The 23,391-nt window shown below is 44.6% G+C and overlaps 1 protein-coding gene across 1 annotated transcript in view; it reads left to right on the forward strand.

The window, feature by feature from the left end:
- kcnb1 (potassium voltage-gated channel, Shab-related subfamily, member 1) overlaps positions 1–21,483 on the forward strand; it is a 28,023-nt gene extending 6,540 nt beyond the window's left edge. Inside the window, exon 3 of the mRNA XM_076037056.1 lies at positions 18,889–21,483. Coding sequence (XP_075893171.1) covers positions 18,889–20,817 — 1,929 coding nt within the window. The 3' untranslated portion in view covers positions 20,818–21,483. The remainder of the gene's footprint in view (positions 1–18,888) is intronic.
- Positions 21,484–23,391: the final 1,908 nt, after the last annotated feature.

The raw sequence follows: 23,391 nt of genomic DNA on the forward strand, positions 1-23,391 counted from the left end.
GGACCGTGTGGATTCTTTTAGCTTTTTTTTTTTTAGAGAGAGAGATTCATCAACTTCAACATCTTCTTGTACCTTCAGCCACAGCCAACGAAACGCAGGAGATAAAATTGATGGTACTTTTCTGTTATCACAAAAAAGAAAAATACCAACAATCGTATATATTAAATGAAGACATAAAGAATCCCGTTCAGTAAAGCAGAAGATAAAAGACTGGAGTGAGCACAATAAGAAAGTGGCTCAGATGAATTCACGAGTGTCGCTGTACGACGCTCAACAGGAACACGTTGGCCTCAATGATGAAGAAAACGGGGGTTTGTGCACCGACGTTACACAGTGGTTTGTTGGGTAAGACTGGGACCTGATAATTTTCTTTTTTCTTTTATTGAGGTCACCGCTCGCCCTGTTGGTTTTCCCCAAGGTTAGCTCACCCTCACACAGGCCCTGGGAACAGAGTTGGGCCCCAGGCTGAGTCACACCTGCAGCAACATCAACAGCATCAGCGGCGTCAGACATGATCCGCCTTTGATCACATTTGGCCAGACTGGATTGCAGTGATCAAAGATGATTCGGTATCTAAGAGTGGGCAAACGCCACTCACGCCGCATTCGGGGACGAGGAAAACCGAGCCATTTAGCAGTTTGTGCCAGGCCTGTGCTTTTCATGTGCCGCTAATTTGTTAGAACCATCAGCGCCTCCCCGCAAAAGCAGACCCGGGATCAGTGCCGCGAGTCTGCGCTGGAATCAAAGAGATGTAAAATCAATGTTTATTGTGTTGGGAGCTAAGGAAGTGCTGTAGCCGACAAAAAGGGGGATGACCGCTCGGCCCGGCCGAGTGCACCGGGATATCTGGAATTTATCAGAATGGAACCGCTTGGAGGTGTTTGACAGTGTTGGCGCCCTCTGCTTTGGGTTCCTGATACAGCAAAATTGATTAGGCAAACATTTCTTTTCCCCCCTCCCTGTCTGTAGTAGCAGTGTTGGCGGGTAATCTATTACCAAGTAATCCACTACTGTAACTAAACTACTTTTTTGGTAACAGAGTAATGTAACAGGATTAGTGGCAAAACTGGTAATTATATCACAATTACTTTATCAAGTAACAATTCCAATACTTTTCTGACGTATTTTGAAAGCTAAAAATGTCTTATTATCCAGAAAATGTCTGAAATTTAGAAACGCAACCGAAAACAATGATGTGGCAGATTGTCGCAGTTACTCTATCTTTTTTAAACTAAAGTAATTAGCAATTGATTACTTATGAAACAAAGTGGTTGACTAAGTAATTAGATTACTTTTTAAGGAGTAATCAGTAATCAGTGGCTGGATTACTTTTATGGAGTAATCCCAACAGCACTGATTAATGACGAGTGTGTATAAGAGTTTGCCATCTGTTTTATATTTTTTATAATGAGCCTGCAGCAAACAGAAGTAAAAAAATAAACCCACACTAAACATACCATGACACAGAGTTTATCAATTCCTAATTAACTTTGGGGGCCGCAGACCCCAGCGACCAGAAACACTGACAGGAAGCCCGTGCACTGAACTTTTTTTTTTTTTTTTTTCAATAGTTCAGAACATAACCGCCGGATCGTCGAGGGGTCTGCAGCGTTGACCGCAGACAGTACACGGGCCGCGCACCCCCGATGTCCAGCGCTGCAGATGGAAATGTGTGTGTAAAAGCCCCGTAAAGAGGCGGTGAATGGCAAAGATGAGCACAAAACAAATGGTTACCAAGCAACAAAGGAATAATTTTATCAGCACCAAAGGAGAGGGCATTAGAGAAGTGGATCTATTTATGCCTCTGCCCGCGTGTGTGTGTGTGTGTGTGTGTGTGCGCGCGCGCGCGCACGTGTGCATTCTTTCTTCTGCTCAGCTCCTGTATTTTAAGCCTGGTGCAGCAGGAGGGAAGTGAAGGAGAAGCAGCTGTAGCGAAGAGTCCAGCGTTGCCGCCCCGCCGTCCTTCCTTTCTTCCTTCCTTCCTTCCTCACTTCCTTCCTTCCTTCTGTCCTTCCTCCCTATCTTCCTATCTGTCTGTCTCTCTGTCTTCTTATCTCCGCTCCCTTCCTCCCCGTCTTCGGGCCGCTCCGCTATACCTCTGACTAAATGTCAGGGAAATGTCACAATTATTCTCCGGGAGTCTCGGGGCCCAATTTGAAGCCTCCTCCTCCCCCCCCCCCCCTTCCCGTTCACTGTTTACGTTTTCTGTAGGCCAGAGCGTTTCCCCGTCTCGCGGCTCGAAATTGGATTTTAGTGGCTAAAAATGAGATAACATCTGACAGCAGCCGAGCGCCGCCGCCGTCGGAGGGACCTTTTCAGGAGCGTTTATGTAAATGAGTTGTCCTGTACAAATAGCCGGGGACTCTTATTGGCAGTGGCAACCACACAAGGACGCATGGCAATGCATGGAAAGTTTTCTTAGTCTTCCTCCATATGCCACTTATATAGAGGTAGTGTATATAGACCCCTGACATCCAACAGGGCATTTTCCTCCACACAACTGCTGTTCACTGGAAACTGTCTCTCTTTGGGGCCATTCTCTGTGAACCCTAGAGAGAAGTTTAGCGGCCCAGCAGCAGTTGTGAAGCCCGTCTGGCACCAAGAACCATGTTCACCACACTCAAAGGCACTTTGGTCCCCTTTCTGCCCCATTCTGATGCCCGCTTTGAACTTCAGTAAGTCGCACCACGTCTACATTTCTAAATGCACTGAGTGGCTGCCATATGTTAGCTCTTTTTTTTTTTTTTTACAAACAATTTGCAAAATATTGCAGTGGGAATAGGATCAGGTGGGGATGTAGTATCCATCCATCCATTTTCAATACCCGCTTCTTCCTGAGCCCAGGGTCACGGAGGTCTGCTGGAGCCTATCCCAGCTGTCATAGGGCGAAGGCAGGGTGACACCCTGGACAAGTCGCCAGTTCATCATAGAGCCACATAGAGAGCAAAAAGATCATTCGCACTCACATGCACACCTACGGACAATATAGAGTTTCCAATTCACCTCACATGCATGTTTTTGGAGTGTGGGAGGAAGCCGGAGAACCCGGAGAGAACCCTCACAGACACAGGGGGAACATGCAAACTCCGCACATAAAGGTGCCCAGGCCCGGAACTGAATCTACGACCTACTTGCGGTGAGGCGGCAGCGCTAACCACTGCACCTGTGTTGGACAGAACTTTTTCAAATCAAGCTCGACACAGGACGGATCTTTGAGAATTCTGCCTTGAAATCTCAGCAATCCGCTTTGCCGGGTGAGGAGACAGGCGCTGTTGGGCACAGGATGTAGGGGCGACGTGTGAGCACAGGTGCGGAATATGAAATTAGGAGAGGAAGTGAATTTGACAGGAGCAGGTGAAACTAATGAGGGCAGTCAGGGAAAACAGGAGGGCGACGTGCAGGAGGGGACCTGCAGAGCGGCGACACGTCCTGGACAGTGGAGGAAGAAAGCCAAGATCCAATGAAGGCACATTGAAGGAGGTGCAAAAAGAGGAAGACAAAGACAAAAATTCACAGGAAAAAATAAGACAGTATTGAGGGTACAATGTGTTTAATATTCTGCCTCGTGCAAAGCATAATGGCTGGAAACCAAAAAATTTGGCAGAGAGCGAAAGCAGAACATTTGCAGCCCTCGCTGTCGTCTTTTTTTTTTTTTTTTGTCCTGCGCGCATCCAAAGCCGGTGAAGGACGTATTGTGTCAGCTCAGATTGCACACTGGGATGGTTGGCAAAGAAATTCCAATTATGCTCCTCTCATGTCACGCTTAAAATGGCATGCAAATGCTGTTTGGATATACTCCTACTCATGAATCAGTCTGCTGCAGGATTCAAGACAAGAAGAAACCTGAGCAGAATCCGTCCACGTCGCTCTAAAGCTGGAATGTCGTAGCCGGTTAATTGGACGACGATGTGCGCAAGATTAGCGGCATAAAAGATCCAAAAGTTGTGTCGCACTTTAAAATAAAAGCATTGCGTCATAATGCAGCGGTTATAAAGTAGTCAAAAGAATCAAAGGCAAACTGAAGATTAAGTGCCTGGTGCTACTTGATAGTTTTGACCACTGTAACGACAATTGAACTGTTTGATCACACTTCCAAACGGAAGAAAAAAAAAAACAAAAAATAACTTTATTTGATCTCGATCACAATTACAAACCCCAGCTAATCCGTCAGAATGATTAATAAGATTATATCTCTTTGATGGCCTGATGGCTGCGGTATTAGCTGAACTGGACTGGGCAAGTCTTTCATTTAAAAATCTATCACAGCATCACATTTATAGCTGCTAAGTTATTTAAACATTCATTACTCAAGCTTGTCATTTCTCTTTTTTTTTTCTTTTTAAAAAAAAAAAAAAAAAAAGCAAATTTAAAACCATTATGACTTCAACCAAATTTAATTTATATGGAAATTAAATGGAAACAATTTACTGTGTCTGGTCTGCCGTTTGGAACAAAGAAACTATTGATAATAGTGATACTATTGTTCATGATAATCTTTTCAACTCTTCATAATATCACCGTTTGTAATGAAAATATACAGTAGATTGTCTCTTGCTGATGGTGACCCTGAGCTGTGCAGGATTACGCTTGTGTAATACACCAGTGTATGATCCAGTGTGGCTTTGCTGTCTATAGAAGCAGGATGTACCTTTTTATATCCCTGTCAATCTTAAACACTATATGTTACAACCATGGCAGAGAAAGAGGACAGTGAGGCAGCGAGTATCAGGTATCTCTATCTGGCAGGAAGCAGCACAGGGACCGTACGCTACTCAAGTGACATGTAACTTTAAATAGTCTAAGATTTTTTTTTTTCACTGCATAAGCGAATTCAATAGCTTTGTAGCAGCCAAAATCAAAAAGAACAGCAACATGAAGCTGACTTCAAGGCCGTACTAATCCCACCCATTGAAATTTGATTGGTTAAAAAAATGATCTTGAGGGTCAGGAGTGTTACTTCCGGTTCCAAAATTGAAATGTGTTTTTGCAGTATTTGGCTCCTGTTTTCTACATCCTGGTTTCCTTAAATTCTGATAGTCGGTCAAAACACTTTTTCGATTTGTGCATCCACACATCCTGTCAATGTTGTCAATTTTGCTCAGAATAGAAAGACATTTTAGCTTTATGCTTTCTACAATTTGTGTGCTTGCGGAATGCGAGTTCTCGTCACAGCTGAGGCTGTTTTTGGCCGCGGCGTCCCGCACGCCATTTAGATATGCACGATTTTCACTGATCTGACGTTACAGACAGGCAAACGCAAGGCACAGTTGACACTCCTGTACCGTGTGTCCACCTTCTTCTGCGTGTTTTTAAGGGGCGAAAACAGAAAATGATCTAAGCTAATCGGATCCAAAGATTGAACGGCTCAGTGATTGCTTTCATGCTGCCTGCTCTCCCTGCCTGTCACAACATCTCCTCGTCAACGGCGGCTCTCCGAGCGGCTACGGCCCTTCAAATTGAAGTCAGATTAAGATGCCGCTCCGTGACTCACGCTGCACACAAAAGGCAAGATAAAACTGAACTATGGGATCTCAAATCTTCATTTCATGGACAGGCAGAGCAGGATTGAGGACAAAAAGAAAAATAGGCTCACATGTGAGAACACAACACGCACAGTTGTTTAGCCAGGGCTGAAAACACAAATTCGACATCAGACGTCCCGGAGGCTCCTGACCTGAGAAAACGTTCAAATAAAACAAGGGAATGCATGTGTTCAAACATGCTTCATCATCGATCATCAATTTCCAACTAAGTGTCTGGATGTTCACAACCCAGGTTGCGCTACACCCAAGTTGGAGCCACAATGTGTTTTGTTGTGCATATCTCACACGGCCATCGACTGTTGGTCAAAAATGTCCCGTTTGTCACGTTTTTGCATTTACCTGGGGAAACTGGAGACTGTGTCAGACCTCTTCCAATATTTAGCAGCACGTTTCACTGTTAACCTGCGCAGGACCCCATCCCGCGAGGCCCAGGCATGCTTTTGAGTATTTTACAAGTCATGTCATGCATTTTGTAGAGGGGTGGTTCAGGATTTGTTGTGAGACCTCTCATCTTTTCAGTCTCGCACTGGGGGAAGAGCTTTGGCACTGCCACAGAGTCGATTCAGCGCGTTGCTGTTTTTATTTCATTTACGGTCTCAGTTTTTAACCTCCTTCGTGACTGAAGCTGAATAATGTACGACGAAAACACTTTTTAAAGCAGGTAGAGAAAGAAAGACACGGTGCCGCGGTGGTTAGCATCCTCGGCCAACAGCAAGGAGGTCGCAGGGTGTAACTCCGCCTGCACTGCTGAGCCAGCCGGGATGTGCAAGAGACGCGGTGATGGAAAGTGATGAATGGAAGCAATAAAAACATTATATCAAATTAGCGCGCTTTTTTATGGGTTATAATGGGCAACGACTTGGAAAGATCCATTTGTTTACTCTCGATTTTTATAGTTGTTTCATGAGCACAGAGGTGAACAAAACTTCTGACTGTGCAAGGCTGTAATAATCAAGACACAAAAAACTGGGTTTGTTATAAAACATCCTCAAATTTGTATGATTATTTTTATTTTAAAGGCACATTGTGCAGATTCTGACTCATTTTAATCTCAGTTCCTGTTTTATGATGTGCAACTTAATGTCATATCCTGCTTAGAAATAGGCTATAAAGTTGGTTCTGCACTACTGTAGATGCTGGGTGTTGGAAAATGGTCGCCACCTTATTGTTACAGAGCCAACCAAAATAAACTCTAAAGTGTCAAATAAACTCTAATAAACACAAAATTGCGAGAAATCGGAATCACCAAGAAATTTTACATAGAAAAACACGCGGGAATTACCCAATCATTCAGCCATCCATTTGACAACTAAGATGTAGACGCTTGTGCTGACGACACAGACAAAGGGAGACATGGACTATTTCCATAAAATGGCAGGGGGACACAGGTGAGAACAATAAGAGCCACGAGCAACAAGGAGACACAATTGAAGAGAAGCAGGAAAACAAACTTACAGGAAACACGAGGGAACGTGGAATACAGGACTGTCAAAATAAAACAGGAAGTGACAAAATAACAGATCATGGCATTTCATTAATCAAACTGACTGGGGGGTGAAAGGCCCAAACACATTGCCAACAACACTGTGCATCTTCAAACTAGCAAAAATCTGTGGAATCCAGATAGCTTAGAAAAAAGGGTCAGTCTTTTTGATGGCTACCAACAACAAGAAGAAAAGCTATCAGGCGTTTTGAGTGTTTAGTTGCCTTCGGACCGGATTTAATTCTAAAGAAGCCTCCACATGCGAGGGACAATCCATTGCCGTCCTGGAGGCTACGAGAACAAAAGCATCTGGCTGCTATTTTGTTTTCTGCTGCGGCAGGGAAAAAACAACAAGACGAAGAAGTTTAGCTTCAAAGACGCAGAGCTTCTGAATTAATTCTCTTCCGGCGTCGTCTCCGCAGATTAAATATTTTTGGACAAAGTCGCTCTGGGACACAGATGCGTCCGTGTTCGTAGGAGCAAACACATGTATAGTTAAAGTTAGCGTGAAATATTTAGCGTTTTTGAAAAACAAAAGCCAGGCCGGGCAGCGCGAGGCACCAGTTCGGCTTTATGTAAGAAGGTTTCAGCTGACTTTGGTAAAGCAGTAGTAGCGTATGGTAATGTGGCCTCAAGACGTTTTAGCTGGAGAACTGAGTCTCCATTTGTTTCAATTTTTTTTAATCTTTATTGACAAGCACGCAATAATGCAGTCATGCTTTCAGACAAAGAGATTAAACAAGCTAACAATCAGCAGAAGTGATCATGAAAAGCATAAAAAAAAAGACAATAGAGGTGCATACATTGGTCACGCAGAGTACACAAAGACTAAACTGATTGATTGTACTGCAGAAAAAGACGAGGCAGTAACGTCAAACCCAGGAGCCTCGCTGGCGAGCTTGACTGCAGGCCGTCTCCTCCCCAGTCAGCGAAGTGTGACTGACTGCAAGTCCGACTGTGTCACAACAACAGTGGCCGCGAGTGAGTGACTGTCCCGGCAGGAGCACGACGTGTTGATGCAACGGCGAAGGAATCACGGTCCACTTCTGTGACGGTTGCGTATCTTCTGTCCTGGTGTCACACTCGTGGCTGTGATTTTTCCACGACTGTGAAGTCTTGTAAATAATCACAGCATGAGAGGTGACGAGACGGCGCTCTTAAAAACAATTCACTAACAACGTGTATTACAAGGCACCGACATGGCTTTAAATTTTATCTTCCCTACTTAGGATTTGTCATTGAAAGTCACTGGAACTCAGAAACCTTCAGTATAAATATATTTATACATGTTTCTTTTTTTTCTTTTTACCACATTGACCCCGACTTAACTGACTTGTATCTGAAGCGTTCGTGCTCACTTCCCCCAACGCGAGTCATGGCGATGCTCTCCTTCGCCGCCCACCACAAGCAGCAGCGGTGGGTGGAACAAGGACCTTTAACTGACCCGAGAGTATCTCAATTATACAGCAAAAGGAGAGTACATTAAAGTGACATTTCAGAGTCCCCCCCCCCCACCCCCCCACCCCCATCTGAGTTTTTTTTTGGTACTTTATGGAAATACTCTGCCGAGTTTATCTTCACATGCTTTGCCGGCGCACGACTCCAGCGGGCACATTTAGGTTTGTGATGTGAAGTATCAACATACATTGTTGAAAGTGGAATTTTTTTTTGTTTTTTTTTTGCGTAAGAATTGAACTTGAGGCTGCACTTTTACTTTTGGCCAAGAGCAAGGCTGGTGTGGGACCTTAGATAAAAGGACGCGATTGCATTTTGCTTCGTTTATAGCTCAAAAATTGAAAGAAAAAGAATCATTACATTCATTAAAACAACTCTCTTGTTCACAGTAAAGTAGCAGTGGGTAAAACCTGTTAGCACAAGTGATGTCACCACACTACTCATGTCAAAATTAGTGCACAACACATTGCGTGCACTGTTTTCTAAGTAGGACACGGTTAAAATTAGACTTGCAGGGCAAAAGATTTCAAACTCTGGATTGTATTTGTGAAAAACCTCCTCTGGTGTATCAGCTGAAGACCAACATACTCAGCCTTAAAACAAACAAGAGGCACCCTGTGAGTTCTATACATGCATCTGTCTTGGTGGCTCTCTGCACATTACACAAAGAAGAAAAAAAAAACAACCCACTGCAGCCCATTGGTGTACACCTCACATGTGGTCTGCAGTAAAATTTTGCCATTAACTTTTATTGCCGTTTTTCCTATCAGGCTGTGGTGTTCCCTTCCAGCCCCTCGCTGTTTACACCCCACTTACTCTGCAAACGTCTCCATGTCACTACAGGAGATAGCGAACCGGGAATAAATCCTTTGCCTTGCACGTTACTGTCAGGCACGAAAGAATTCCATGGAATAATTTTTAGCAGTCAATTTGCAGTTGTTAGAGTTTGATCAAAGACAATACAAAAAATGTTGCGCCGCAGTGTCTTGAGTAGTCAAAAGTAGTCATATTCTGTACTTAACAAAAGTACGATAAAAAAAAAAAAAATACTCTGGTAAAAGTAAAAGTAGTGATTCAACTCCTTTACTCAAGTAAAAGCAAGTAAATGTTATGAAATGTACTGAAGGAAAACTTAAAAATGATTTTTTTTTTGCAATAAATGAAACAATACATTCATTGTTACATGTATGTTTACACATTTAATAACAATAAACTACAATAAGTTATTTTCTACATGTCTATTTTTCTCTTTATTGAAAATTTTCAATATTGAACCACCCGACAGCAGAGTTCAAATAGCTCCACTGCAAGCAACAGCAGCTACAGTGATAATACAATAGTGAACAGAGTTTCTATCTTCCAAACACTTTAAAACGCAATGGCAGCAAACGTTTCCCAAATGTAAGGAGTCGATTGTAGAGATATTTGTGTATAATGTAGAAGGTAAAAGTAAAACATAATCAGAAAAAGAAATACTGAAGTGAAGATGCCTAAAAAAAAAAAAGTCCACTTTAGCACAGCAACAAAGTATTTGTACTTCGTAACTTCCCACCTCTGACTCTCACACTGCTTCGCGTGGTCAATCAACACCTCACACCAGTTGACGCCACTGACATGGTGGCGTGTTACGGCGCTTAAACAGAACTGAGCAGGGGAGAGATGGAAAAAATACATTTTTAACGAAGCCGTGCAGATGAAGACAAAGTGAAGAAGTTTTTGGGGTTTTTTTTCTTCAGCTGGCGTCGGTGCGATGCCGAGGGTTGCAGCAGGAGCGGGGAAGCAAACAGGGCAGCGGCAGGACGAGCGTGGCCTAGTTACACTCAGCGTTACATCGAGTTAACTTTGAGTGCAGGGGTGCAACTTCGGTCGACTGTCTGCAAAGGCTCACAGACGCTCCGTCATTAATAATTCTGCCTCCTTTTATTCCCTTTATTCAGCAAAAATCTTGGACCTGTTGTTAATACGTAATGAGCGCAGAGCAACAAGTTGGCCTGGGTTGTTGTTGTTGTTGTTGTTGTTGCCCCCCCCCCCCCCCCCCCCCCGTATGTCCCCATATGTTCTCCATTTCTTTGCGTCGCCACGTAGTCAGTCACCCTGAGGCACTGGGCAGTGTGCACCCACAGTGCACGTCCTTGCTAGCAACAGAGGCGCCCGTTAATCAGCGGCCTCCGTGTTCCTGCGCTCGCATGTTTCCTGAGCGGCGAGGCGGACGCAGTGGGGCCTGGCGTGCAAGGGCGAACGGCTGACTTTGAGGGAAGTGTGAAGGAAAAAGGCAAAAATAGATCCCGAGGAGAAGTGAGGTAGAGGAGGGAGGGAGGGTGAGAGGTAGGGAGGGACCTTCACGGAGCCGCTGACTGATTGTGAGGTGGAGAGCCCTCGACTGCTGGTGCCAGACGTTGGACAGGTTGATCGACAGGTTGATCAGACCTTGATCCAACCCTGTAGCACATCCTTATTTATCCATGTAGTTAATTTGTAAATAATCCAAGTGTCCATAAAGATGTAAATATTTGGTTTTCCTTTCTTATTCCATCATTTGTTTTTAATTGTATTTCTTTATAACTGATACATTTTTTCTTCTTCTCTTTGCATTGTAAATGCTGCGGTTCTATTCTATTCTTTGGTTGAAGGCGGATACACAAGTGAAGTATCACCAAATGAGCTCTTTTCATTTTTGTAAATATTCAAATATCCCCAGCAGCAGCCTCACATGATTTGTTATGCAAAAAACAAACAAAAACGTAATAGATTCCCAGAGAGCAACACATTTATCCCCCTGATTCCAGTCTCCAGCTGGGGGATGCTCGGAACAGCCGGCTAGACCAAGGTGTGACAGGGTGGGAAGAGCACCTCGGTGAGGGGTGTCGTCTCGGATTGGATCAGAAAAGTGATGATGATTCCTTCAACAAGAAAGGGAGAGACCTTCGACATCGTTAGACGTTGCTGCACGGATTTGCTGATAAGAAAAGCACCGGTGCAGGGGGTCGACTGTAGGTTTTTACCACAGTGACATGGACCTCGGCACCACGGATCTCTCGCTCCATAGACCCAGACAGCAAACTAAGACCTGCATAGTTCCCCTTTCAATCTGGTGTCTTGACAGTCTGCCTGCCTCACTTTCCCATTTGGGACAATGCACGTTTTGAATCAAATTCAATTTGAATAAAAAAAATAGGCAAAAAAAAAAAAAAAAAAAAAAAAGATTGACTGGCGTCCTGTCAGCTACAAATGGAGGCAAAGCTCGGTGAAGGATCATTATCCTGCACATCCACTCACATTAGCGGAGCCCTGGGCCCTCCCGCTCCTGCTGCCGTCAGCACCCGCTCACTTCCTACTAGCGTATATTCTCTAGGAGCTGACAGCTACTTAAAGCACAATGAGGGTCGCTATTGAATTAGTTTGTGAGCAACAGTGAGCGCGGCACCACCCGCATACGCAATCGTCCGACAACCGCCTGTAACTTTAAGCGCGTGCGTGTCAAAGGACGATGGAGAATCGATCTCCACGTCTTCCTGTATCTTTTTCGGAGACACTATGAGTCATTTCCTGCCTTCAGCTGCGACAAGTCCTCGTTTCTGCACGTTGTTGCTTTTTTAAAAAAAAAAACAAAACAAAGTCATAAATGTTTGTGCTTTTGCCGCGTCGCTCCTTCATTCCTTTATCCGTGCTAAATGTTTAGAAGTTCACCGTCGGCGTCGCCATGGCAACTGTTATTTCTGTGATACCGCGAGTTGCCGCTGCCTTCTATTCAGCTATCACTGTTGATTGACTCTCATGGTGTGTGTGTGTGTGTGTGTGTGCGCGTGTGATGTGTCCCTGTCAGAATCTCTCTTTGTGCTTCAAATCGATGCTCCCGTCATTTCTTCTGTTTTCTTTCTCTCCCCCCCCCTCCTCCCTTCTGCCGTCTGCAAGATATTCTGTTACATGCCCTGACTTTTGTCGAGATTCTTCATGAGATTACATGCTAAACTGCACAACCTGCGTCATACTTTAACAGTTGGCCAACGGGGCTGGGGAAATACATCAGGAGTACACAATAAAACTGGCTTCTTTTTTTTTTTGGAATGCAGGAAATTGAAGTAAATCTCACCCACAATATGCGATTGGGGTTTCTTACGGTTGAAAGTTTACCGTAAATTCCCATAGATGTGCTTAATGTACACCAGAGGGCTGTGCCTCTTGGAAATATTCAATTTGGCAAAGCCTCGGCCAGGCTCAGGGCTGACTGGGCACTTTTTCATCCTCCTACCGAATCCTCACAAAGGCTCCACACAAGTCGCCGATCCCAAAGAAACCCGCGTCCTTTGGAGTTGCCAGACGAGACCCTATACTCTCTGTTTCTATTTATACAGCCACCGCCGAGCAGTCAGAGTTTAAATATAGATGCTGAGTCTGGATTCTCTTCTTCATCTGAAAGGCATGAATAATTGAGCGGGAGAGGAGATGAGGTGGGATTCATTCAGGGGATGGATGGTCCGGCATAGATTTCCTTCCTACTGGAGTGGTTGGTTTTACTGAATGGGTGTCGCCGTGCACTTTGTGCATGCACGGTTGTTTGAGTTTGGGAAGGTTTCACCCCTCCTTCACCTAACCCCCCAAAAAAGTTTGTATCGACTATGACCTTAAAGTACAAAGTGTTTTAGGCCGCTAACTGGCAGACATACATGGCCAAGGATAAGGTGAACGTTCAAACTCTGATTAAGTCGCTGTCTGTCACATCTGCTTAAGCGTCGCACTTACTTTTTCGTTCTAGTCGGACGGAGGAGGCGCCAACCCGGCTGCAGTTACAGGTACGCGTGATGCAGGGTGGAGAGACCACAGCTCGGAGAGACCGCCAGTGTTCAGAGTGCGTGTGTGTGTGTTTTAAGCGAACATGCTGGGGGAAATGTGGAAGACACAGTCTCCTCCCGTCTCCATGGAAACCACATCTCTTTCACAGGCAAAGAGGCAGAGCACGTCCACGTTCAGAATGTAGCGTGTGAATTATTTCACATTGTGCGACGCTTCGTTTTGGTAAACTGGTACTATTGACGGCGGACAACAAGACCGACGTGGAAATGAAAGATGAATAGGTTAGTTAGTGTGCCGCCTATCTATCTATCTATCTATCTATCTATCTATCTATCTATCTATCTATCTACGGTGTCTACCTGGACAGGATGCTCTTAAATAGATGCAAGAGCTCAGATATTAGCATTTGCGTAACCATGCTAATGTGTAAATTGGAACATATACAATTTACTTGTGTAACACATGCACACGCACACGGGCATAACGAGCAGAAGCCATCAGAAGCTCCACAGAAATAAAGGGACTTTCTGTGTCATCATCTTTGCCGTGAAGGACGCGGCCTTAACGGCGAAAAAGCCCAAAACAGCGTCGAACCTTTCGGGGGGGGGGGCAGAGAAGAGAATAAACAAATGGAGTTTGCGATGCAGACGGTTCAAAAGCTGCGAGGGCTTTAAATAAGCAACAAATCGGAGTAAGGAGGGAGCAAAGAAAGGAAGGAGTGAGAGAAGGAGACTGTCAGACTGCTTTTCACAAGCTGGTCCATGTAGCCACCTCCTGTCGAGCTTCAAGGGGGTTGTCATGGTGACAGTGGCTGGCACTCAGATGTGGCTCAGGGGATGATGGGAGAGCAAGTCAGCTATATGCAGGGGATCGCGGTGATCAAGAAAGACCTGGATTCGCTGGTGGGATATTTGAAAAAAACGAAAACTCCAAACCTTTGAGTCCACACCAATTGAAGTGTCGCAAGAAAAAAAAATTGACTTTCGGAATATCGCCCGCCATGACTCCCAAGGTGGAATGTGTTTCTCTAGAGTGAGATAAATCCGTGTGCCGGGACTCACAGGAAGTAAAGGCTCGACTGTTTAAGCGTAGTAGCTTGTCTGTCCCTGCTCCTGTTGCCGCTAATGAGAAAGTGCCAGCTCGAGGCCTCTGGGAATTATGCAGCTGCCACCAGAGAAAGCGGTTAACTTCGTAAAATGTCAAAACATTAATCCAAGCGCCGTCTAACCCGAGCTGGACTAGAAATAAGTAAATAAATAAATAAATAAGCAAAAACTAAACCACGGGCAACCTCACACCCTGCTGCAAAAGTGTACGTTTCAAAATCTTACTGGGAAAAGTGTTTGTGTTCTGACCTATTTTAAGTCTTCAAACACTAGCAGCAGCGGGTAGCAATAAAGCCAGTTCCTAATTGGTTTTGCATTTTTAGCTATTCAACGAAGGCAAATATTCTATACTGCATGAAAATACTGCTCTATGCATAGTTAGCGACCAAATAGTGGTTAATGTGGTTGCCAAGCAGCTAAGGATTCAAAATGATTTATATTGGCGGTGCAACCACAAAAACACAGCTCCAAATGGGCACTAATGGGCGAGTGGGAGCTAAAGTTAGCTTTAGCTGCAGGAGGGTGGATCAGTGAGCACTTTCACTGAGTACTTTTAAAATCCAATTAATGATTTCCCCCTATTGACACACTAAGACATGTTCCAATGTTTTGAAATGCTTTTGAGACGTCCAAAAAATATAGATTGCCGGTTGTGTGTGAACATTGTCTTATCATTAGATGCTCATATTTCTGAGTAGAGCTCGTTCCCCAAAAATGTGCCGCATTCACAGATCACAACTGTGAATGCGTCACAGTTTACACTCTGAGTCCCATTAAGTTTCTGATCCAAAACTGAAGAAAGAGACACTAAAGATGAAACTAATTTCAAATGATGATTTGTGACATGTTGTACCATTAAATGATCATCTTGTACCCATTTCCGTATCTTTCAGTGTTACTCCCAAACTCCAGTGGGATGAAGAACTGGAGTTTGCAAAGAAAATGAATGACACTTTTAAAGAATGTTCAGTGTGTGTGTCTGTGCGTGTGTATACATGTACATATATATGCTAGGTTCTTGTTTTTAAAGGGACACATTCACGCCATCTGTGCAGCCTACATGTGTTCCAGCAGGCTAACAAGGAGCAGGTGTCACCTTGCTCCAGAAGACTGGAGTCGTGGAGATTATTGTGTCTGCTAAACCACATGACGACGCGCCCTGAGAGGCACGAGCCAATGTGATCTGGCTTTGTCTGGAATCACAGTGGGATTTCCTGTCAATCTGCTCCCTCCTCCCTCCTCCCTCCCCATTTCCTTGTGCATCTTGTCTGTTCCTCGTCTATTAATATCTCCCTTCAGCTTCCCTTTCCGGCATTACTTGCACTTTTTCTGTCCTAATTGCAATAATCGGGTGATTACAATATAAACCCACGTGACATTCAGAGATCGGTGTGACGGATGTCGCCGTCATTTTTTTTCCCGCTTGTTCCTCTGGTTTGGTTTCCGGGTGTATAAATAGTCTGTAATTTCCTTGATACAATTTACAAGCATGTCTGGAAACCGTTTTGACCGTTTCTTTGACATCTGCTCGTTCCGTGTTGTCCTTCGCGTGCGCTGAAAGGCTGACGTTACACTTGCGGTGTCACCAACTGATAAAGTTAGCGTGCTGTGACATTAAACAACGCAAAGCAAAAGAGATAAAGACGAGCCAGGAACGGATACATGGTGCACACAGAGAGAGGCCTTGACCTCGTAAACGTGAGCCCTGATTTGTGGAGCTTTGGTGCTGTTCAGTAATTTTACTGTTTGCCTGCCACGCTCGTCTCTTATTCTGAAGAAATAATCACACACCACTGTAGCCTGTCAGTGAGCGCCACAGAAATGAGGTAGGGGGGGGGAAACAAATTTATTTAAAAAAAACTTCTTTGGCTTGCTCCACTTTTCAGAAAACGCACACTGTTCTGGTAATCAAAGTCCCTTGTGATGTCACAAAGAACACTGATTCCTCTCCTCCACTGTGGACACTCCAGCCAGGTGTTCATGACCAGCCTGTTTTTTTCTCCTGTCAAAACGTGTGAAAGGTACAAAGACACAGAGAAAAGTGCTAAAATGTATTGGTTTTGGCTACAATTATGGTGGGAAACTGCAAACAGGGGGCTAAATAGGTTGTTTTCCAGGAAAGGTAGCATGTCAGACTCCTGGACAATACATATATGTACGTAAAGCATATATCCTGAATGAAGATTTGAATAACTGAGGTGCCATTTAGTTAATTGAAACAACATTTCTGTAAACCTAAATAAGAAGAAGAAGAAGAAGAAGAAGAAGAAGAATTCAATAAATTACAGTGTCTCACAACATCCTTTGCCAATAACGCCATCCCGCTTTTGCCTTGCAAAGTGGGCTCTTTTTTCTGATATTTTACAGCCTGTGCTGCACTTGTTGGCGCGACCTTCGCTCTCTGGCCGCAGCACCTCTCTGATCCTCAAGTGTGTGATTCAAATGAGTTTCCTTCCAAGGCAGCAAGAGGAGAGGACGGAGGGAGGGAAATGTGGACGCGGGGCCATTATTCACGTCTGCCGTGACGCTATGGCAACAGGATTCCCTTGCTCTGATTGGTCCGAGATAGTGTCGCCGCTTTCGACCATCACTTTTACTCTTGGGAATGAGCATCCAAATAGCTCGGTCGTCGTCACCGTCGAGCACCTCCCAGCAACCGCCGCTGCCTCATGGCGCTGCGCTTTAATTTCCTCCGTCCACACTGGCGAGGGGAAACCCTGCCTCACCCTGGTGCGCCACACTGGCTCCCACTCTGTTTGTTTACGCGAGTGACAGCGTTCGTCCGACCAGATTTCACGATAGGAATATGACTTGCGCTGACGTAATTCAGTGCACACACTCACACACTGCGAGCCACGTTTGTGATAGTGTTTTGCAAATATCACTTTATTTTTGCACTTATAATAATTTTACATGTACTACTATTTATAGTATTTTGTGTGTGTGTGTGTGTGTGTTTGTGTGTGTGGTCTTGTTTATTTACGGTAATGAAGATTAAGCTTCTGTTCTTGGCATCTTTTGTGGACACATTGAGGGCTTATTCCTTGATTAGACTCTAAAGCGGTAAATCATTTCCAGATTATTTACTTGCCTTTTCTTTGTTTGAGCACGTAACCAGACTAGGATCCAGTTGGGGTTTGGATGGTACAGACGAATTTAAATGGTTTATGTCATTACAGCCATGTCCAGAATTGCGTACTTAAAGGTTAAAGTCCCACTGATTGTCACATCCCGAAGAGTGTGCATTTGACCCATGCAACCCCAAAAACCCGAAAAGAGTTTTTTTAATCTTTAGTATGACCCAGCCAGGGATCAAACCCACAACCCTCCAGTTCTCCCACTCCACCAGTAGGCCATTGGGCAGAAGTGGTCGATGACTGGTTGATTAGCGTTCATTTGGTCGCTAACACACCCCTTGCTACAATGGGTGCAGTTTAATTAGACATTGCTGTGTGATACTTGCGTGTGATGGCTCTGTTTGTAATTTTCTGTCCAAAAATATAGCAGATTACGTAAGCGGATGTTAGAACCAAGTGTGCGACTTCTTGTCTTTCATCAACTATCACAGCCGCTTTGTAGCCAGTTTGAAGCCTCCCAAACATTTTTAATTCAAAGCTGTCAGGGATATAACTGTGTTATGCTGTGTTACGTAATGCTTCTGTAATACCATTACAATAATTGAAAAACATCAACTGTGTCAGTTTGTGGCAATTAGAGTTCATTCAAATGGCATCATAATCTTCCCTGAGTGAATTATGATGGCCAAGGACAGACAGATATCCTGCTCCAATACCTTGGCAGTGAGATTAACAGAGAGCCATTAAATTAGACCTCAACATCATGTATGAAGAAGGCTGGGTTCAAATCTGCTCCATGAATTCATTGTTGATGTACAGTAATGCATGCTGGGGCAGCAATGGGGCTGGTCCATTTACATTGAATTTAAAAAATACTAAAAATGTGAAGAAAAAAAAACAATAACATAATATAAGTAGTGTAGCATAATGTATTAAATTGCATGTAATGAGGGTCTTCTGTCAAAATAGTCTCACTCAGCATTTTAATCAATAAGTGTAGAATAAATGTGTAATGGAAAATGTATTTTTAAATCATCTTGGCTAATTATATGGGTATATTTAAGTTTTTTGAAAGAGCCATAAACCACGTGTCACAATCTGTCATGCTGTTGCTGTTTTTAATCTGCTTAAGAAGTGAACTGATTCATTAGGGGGGTTCCTGATAAGTGAGTCATTTTGAAATAAATAAGTGGTCCAAATAAATTAAAGTCAATACAGTACAGTAGTCCCCAGGCTTTTAACTCTGATATTTCCAATTTCTACTGTGAATCCCTTGAAGTCAAGTCTTTAAAATGTAAAAGCTTTTTCTTTTATAAGAAAAAAAAATCAGGATTTATCTATTTTTGTAAAGTCCAGCTATCAAGTCCAATTAGGAAATATATGCGTGATTAATAGTTTAGATTTGAACTTGTGTGTAATTTTGTGTCTTTCAGATCTTGGCCATAATCTCCATCCTGTTCATCGTCTTGTCGACCGTTGCCTTGTCCCTGAACACCCTTCCAGAACTTCAGGACACGGACGAGTACGGCCACGCCTCAGACAACCCGCAACTGGCCCACGTGGAAGCTGTGTGCATTGCCTGGTTTACCATGGAGTACCTGCTTCGCTTCCTCTCCTCCCCCAACAAGTGGAAGTTCTTTAAGGGTCCGCTGAATGTCATTGACCTGCTGGCCATCCTGCCCTACTACGTCACCATCTTCCTGACGGAATCCAACAAGAGCGTGCTGCAGTTCCAGAATGTTCGCCGCGTGGTTCAGATTTTTCGGATCATGCGTATCCTGCGTATTCTGAAGCTGGCACGTCATTCCACAGGTCTTCAGTCTCTGGGCTTCACACTGAGGAGAAGTTACAATGAACTGGGACTGCTCATCCTTTTCCTGGCCATGGGCATAATGATTTTCTCCAGTTTGGTGTTCTTTGCCGAGAAGGACGAGGAGGATACAAAGTTCAAAAGCATTCCAGCATCTTTCTGGTGGGCCACTATTACAATGACTACCGTCGGCTACGGGGATATCTACCCGAAAACTCTACTGGGAAAGATAGTGGGAGGCTTGTGCTGCATCGCTGGCGTGCTGGTTATTGCACTTCCCATTCCTATCATTGTAAATAACTTCTCTGAATTTTATAAGGAGCAGAAGAGGCAGGAAAAAGCACTTAAACGAAGGGAGGCCCTCGAGCGGGCAAAGAGAAACGGTAGCATCGTCTCCATGAACTTGAAAGAGGCTTTCGCCCGAAGTGCAGAGCTGATGGACGTGGTGGTGGAGAAGAGTGAGAGACCACACGACAACCACCTCTCGCCAAGCCGTTGGAAGTGGAACCCAAAGGGGAGGGCTGCATCAGAGACGAGCTCCAATCGCTCCTTCAACGCCCAGGAGTTGGGCTCTCCCAACGAAGCGCGAGTCTCCAGCCCCCAGAGGCTCAACGTTCAGAAGCTCGAGGAGATGTACAACCAGATGGCCAAGACACAGTCTCAGCCAAACCTCAATGCTAAGGACAGGTCCACCAGAGCTGGCAAACAGAGGGACGAGATAGAGCTGGGGGCAATCCCCGATCACGGGCCAACTGTGCTGGGAACTCGGGAAGGGGTGGGCGACATGAAAAGCTTGTCCAGCATCGATAGCTACATCAGCTGCGCTACGGACTTCCAAGAAAATCCACGCTTTGCCCACAGTTCAGCACTGGACCACGGCCTCCAGGAGGCTCACAGGTTCTCCCACAGTCCGGCCGCCACTCTAGTCCAGCATAGCAGTTTAAAACTGGGCCAGCAGACGAAAGTGGAGCGCGAAAGCATGCTGTTCCCCACGTCCGTGACCAAGCCCTCGTACTCAGAGAACGCGCGGAAATTCTTCTTCTCTGGCAACTCCTCGAAAAGCCTTATCCCAAAAAGTGGCTGTCGCAGCGAGGGAGAGTCAGGCCCATCGCCACTGTCGGACAGCTCAGTCCTGTCCGATCGCTCTCTGCTAAGCCCTGAGGTTTCTGCCTACACAACTGCCAGCAGCAGAACCCCACCAAAGTCCCCGGAGAACGCTGCCCTGGCCCCGACCGTCTTCACTTTCCACGACTCGTCCATCAGCAAATACATTGACGCCGACACGGATGATGATGAGCACCTTCGGGACATTTCTGACACCAGTCCCTCAGAGCACCTCTTGGCGGGCTCCAGCCCAAAACGCAGCAGCAACATAAATTTTCAGAAGGGCAGCAACCATTTAGAGGTGGCTCACAAAATGATGGGCCAAAACTGTCTGTTCTCCATGGAAGGGATCCGAGGGGTAGCCCACGAGAACCACGTAGGGCCTGAGATGACACGTAGACCAAAGTTAGAGAGGGGATGTCAAAACACGTTGGATAAAAGCCTCTGAGGTTCAGGTGGAGCAGACAAAAAACAGGACACAGAGACTCAGAACTGCCCCATTAGCCAGAGACAGAGGAATTGAGACGGAGGATGGAGCCAGGGACGAAAATCTCAAATTACAAATGACCTGAGCGCCCTGGTGGACATTCAGCTCAGAGAGATTGTGTGGTGGTGAATACTCTGGGAGAAGAACAATCCTAAATTGGAGAATGTCACTGCCTCTTCTTCAGCCCATTCCTATTAGCAGTATTACTCACCCACAAAAAAAAAAAAAAAAAAAAAAAAAAAAAAAGACAGTAGGACTCCCAGGTAGCCAAGTGGTTTGCTCGCAAATCCTCGTGGAAGCAGAGCCGTCATAGTCGACACTGAGCTGTGGTTGTTCCCAATGTAACACGACTACATCATGTTTTGTGTGTCAGGGCGTCTTCTTGACTTTTTTCATGACAAAAAAAAAAAAAAAACTATCCCAACTGCTAATGATTCCCATCACTGATTCCCAGTTAATTTTCAAGTCTAAAAGATAACAGAAGAGGACCTATAAGCCTATAAGCTATATACTTGTGCCCTCCATTCCCAAAACTGGCCTTAGTCATTTACATTTACATCTCATGCGTGTTTGTGTGTGCACGTGGCGAGTAAATGGGCACGAATGAGAGCAAATGCCAATGACTGATCTTGAGATTGTCTAACCTGATTTATTTTTATATAGATTAAAGAAAGCTTCTAATAGATATATGTAATTTGCTAGTCTACTGTGTCATAATCATGTATGTGAAGACTTGTATGACAATTGTATGAGGCTTAATAACCTGGCACGGAGACTGCTGGCCCGCCGACCATGGTTATGGGTATTCTTGCTCACGGTCAAGTCACGTTAGGAAGGGAATATTGTCTTAGCGCATAGGTTTCATTTTAAAGGGATAGTTCTAAAATCAAATAGAAGATAACGCATAGATATGAATCATGTTTACAGCTGACATGACTTTTTGAATTTCTCTAACAATGTTCAGCATGCATTGGCCTTGCTTTGAGCAACATAAAAGCCGCCAAAGACATCTCACTCTCAAATAATGGAGAATGCATGTACGCAATGGCGACGCCTGAGGACTCTCGTCACCTCTGTGTTTTTGCTTCATATCATTGAAACAAGCAGTGTAGGTACCAAATCTACACATCCAGGTTAACGCTGCCAGATGCCTAACCAGATACCGCACACCACGCGCACACACACACACACACACACACACACACACACACACACACTACGGTTAAATGCTGCAGATTAGATAGATGATCTCTGTTTTTATTCACTCCATCGGGACGCTACGGTCTCCTCGCATGCAAAGTTCAAAACATGTGGACGAACACAGGAGAGCGAACCTTTCCATCATCATTTATGCACAGTTTTTACCGAGTCACAGTGCACACGGAGGCGTCTACGTTCCGCGTTTGAGCAACGCGCTCATGTAGGGGGATGTGTGCACTGTTATGTTTGTCCTTTAAATCCCTGTAGCATCCTGCAAAAACTTTGCCGCGTATGTTCAGTGAAACATATAACAAGTGCACTTCACACGTAATCTGAAGGGAGCACAGAATCCCTCAAAAGAAGCATGATTCCAGTGACAATGCATTGAACCTTCTCAGTATGAAGATTCAGTGGCCTACTGTTTCTCCCTCAACCCTTTAAAATTTCACATTAAGGGTAGTTTGAAGTTTGCAGAGCGTCAATGCCTTGAATTACCACAACTTCCTCCAATTTCAGTGGGAACTCTGACACCTCAGCCTTCTTTTTTGAAAAGCATCTTGCCCACAAATAGAAAAAAAAAAAAGAGGCAGATAAAGAAGGTTATTAACAGTGAAAGGACCAACAGAGAGTCATCTCCATAATTTATTTGATGTGTTTTGGTGTGTGTCTAATCACAAACCCTGATTTCATTTCCTGTTTTAATCGCAGAGTTGAACCATTTCATATTGCTCTCCCATAGTGAGAGAAGAGGAGGTGTGAAAGGAATTTCAATGACTTTGAGATGCGGAGCCAGCCGTGTGTATTCCTGTATGTGCGCACGTGTGCGCGCGAGTGCGTGTGTGTGTGTATGCGTGTGTGACGGCTGCCGAGCCAGCAACATTAGAGCAGTAGGGCTGCCGTTTAATGTTGAAGAATGACCTGCTTTCCATGCATGTCAGGGGTGTTTTCCCTTTTGTTTTCAAACAGTCCCTCTGCATTTTGGACTCAGGCTGTAAGACATGAATGGCTCTATTACCACTAGAAAATAAAACCAATTTAGCACTTGTTTACAGGCTCCATATTATACCAATTTTCTGATCATCTTTTTAGTCCATCCCAGCCCCCCTGCACGATTAATTATCCAAACTAAGCTCCATACATCTTCAGAACACAGCATATTTAGTCCCCGGATTCCAGCCTCCCACTCAATTATGTGTGTTTTACGTCCCTTCTAAAACTAAACAATGCTTTGTTGGACTTCCCCCTTGCAGACTTGCAGACTTACAGGGTAGAATGAAAAACATGCTGGTAGTATCGTCGCTAGACCAGGTACACATGCCATTTGTGACGTCACAA

Source organism: Nelusetta ayraudi, unplaced genomic scaffold, assembly GCF_046127955.1.
Source record: "Nelusetta ayraudi isolate G7.1 ecotype Tasmania unplaced genomic scaffold, CSIRO-AGI_Nayr_v1 ptg000050l, whole genome shotgun sequence".
NCBI classification, from domain to species: domain Eukaryota; kingdom Metazoa; phylum Chordata; class Actinopteri; order Tetraodontiformes; family Monacanthidae; genus Nelusetta; species Nelusetta ayraudi.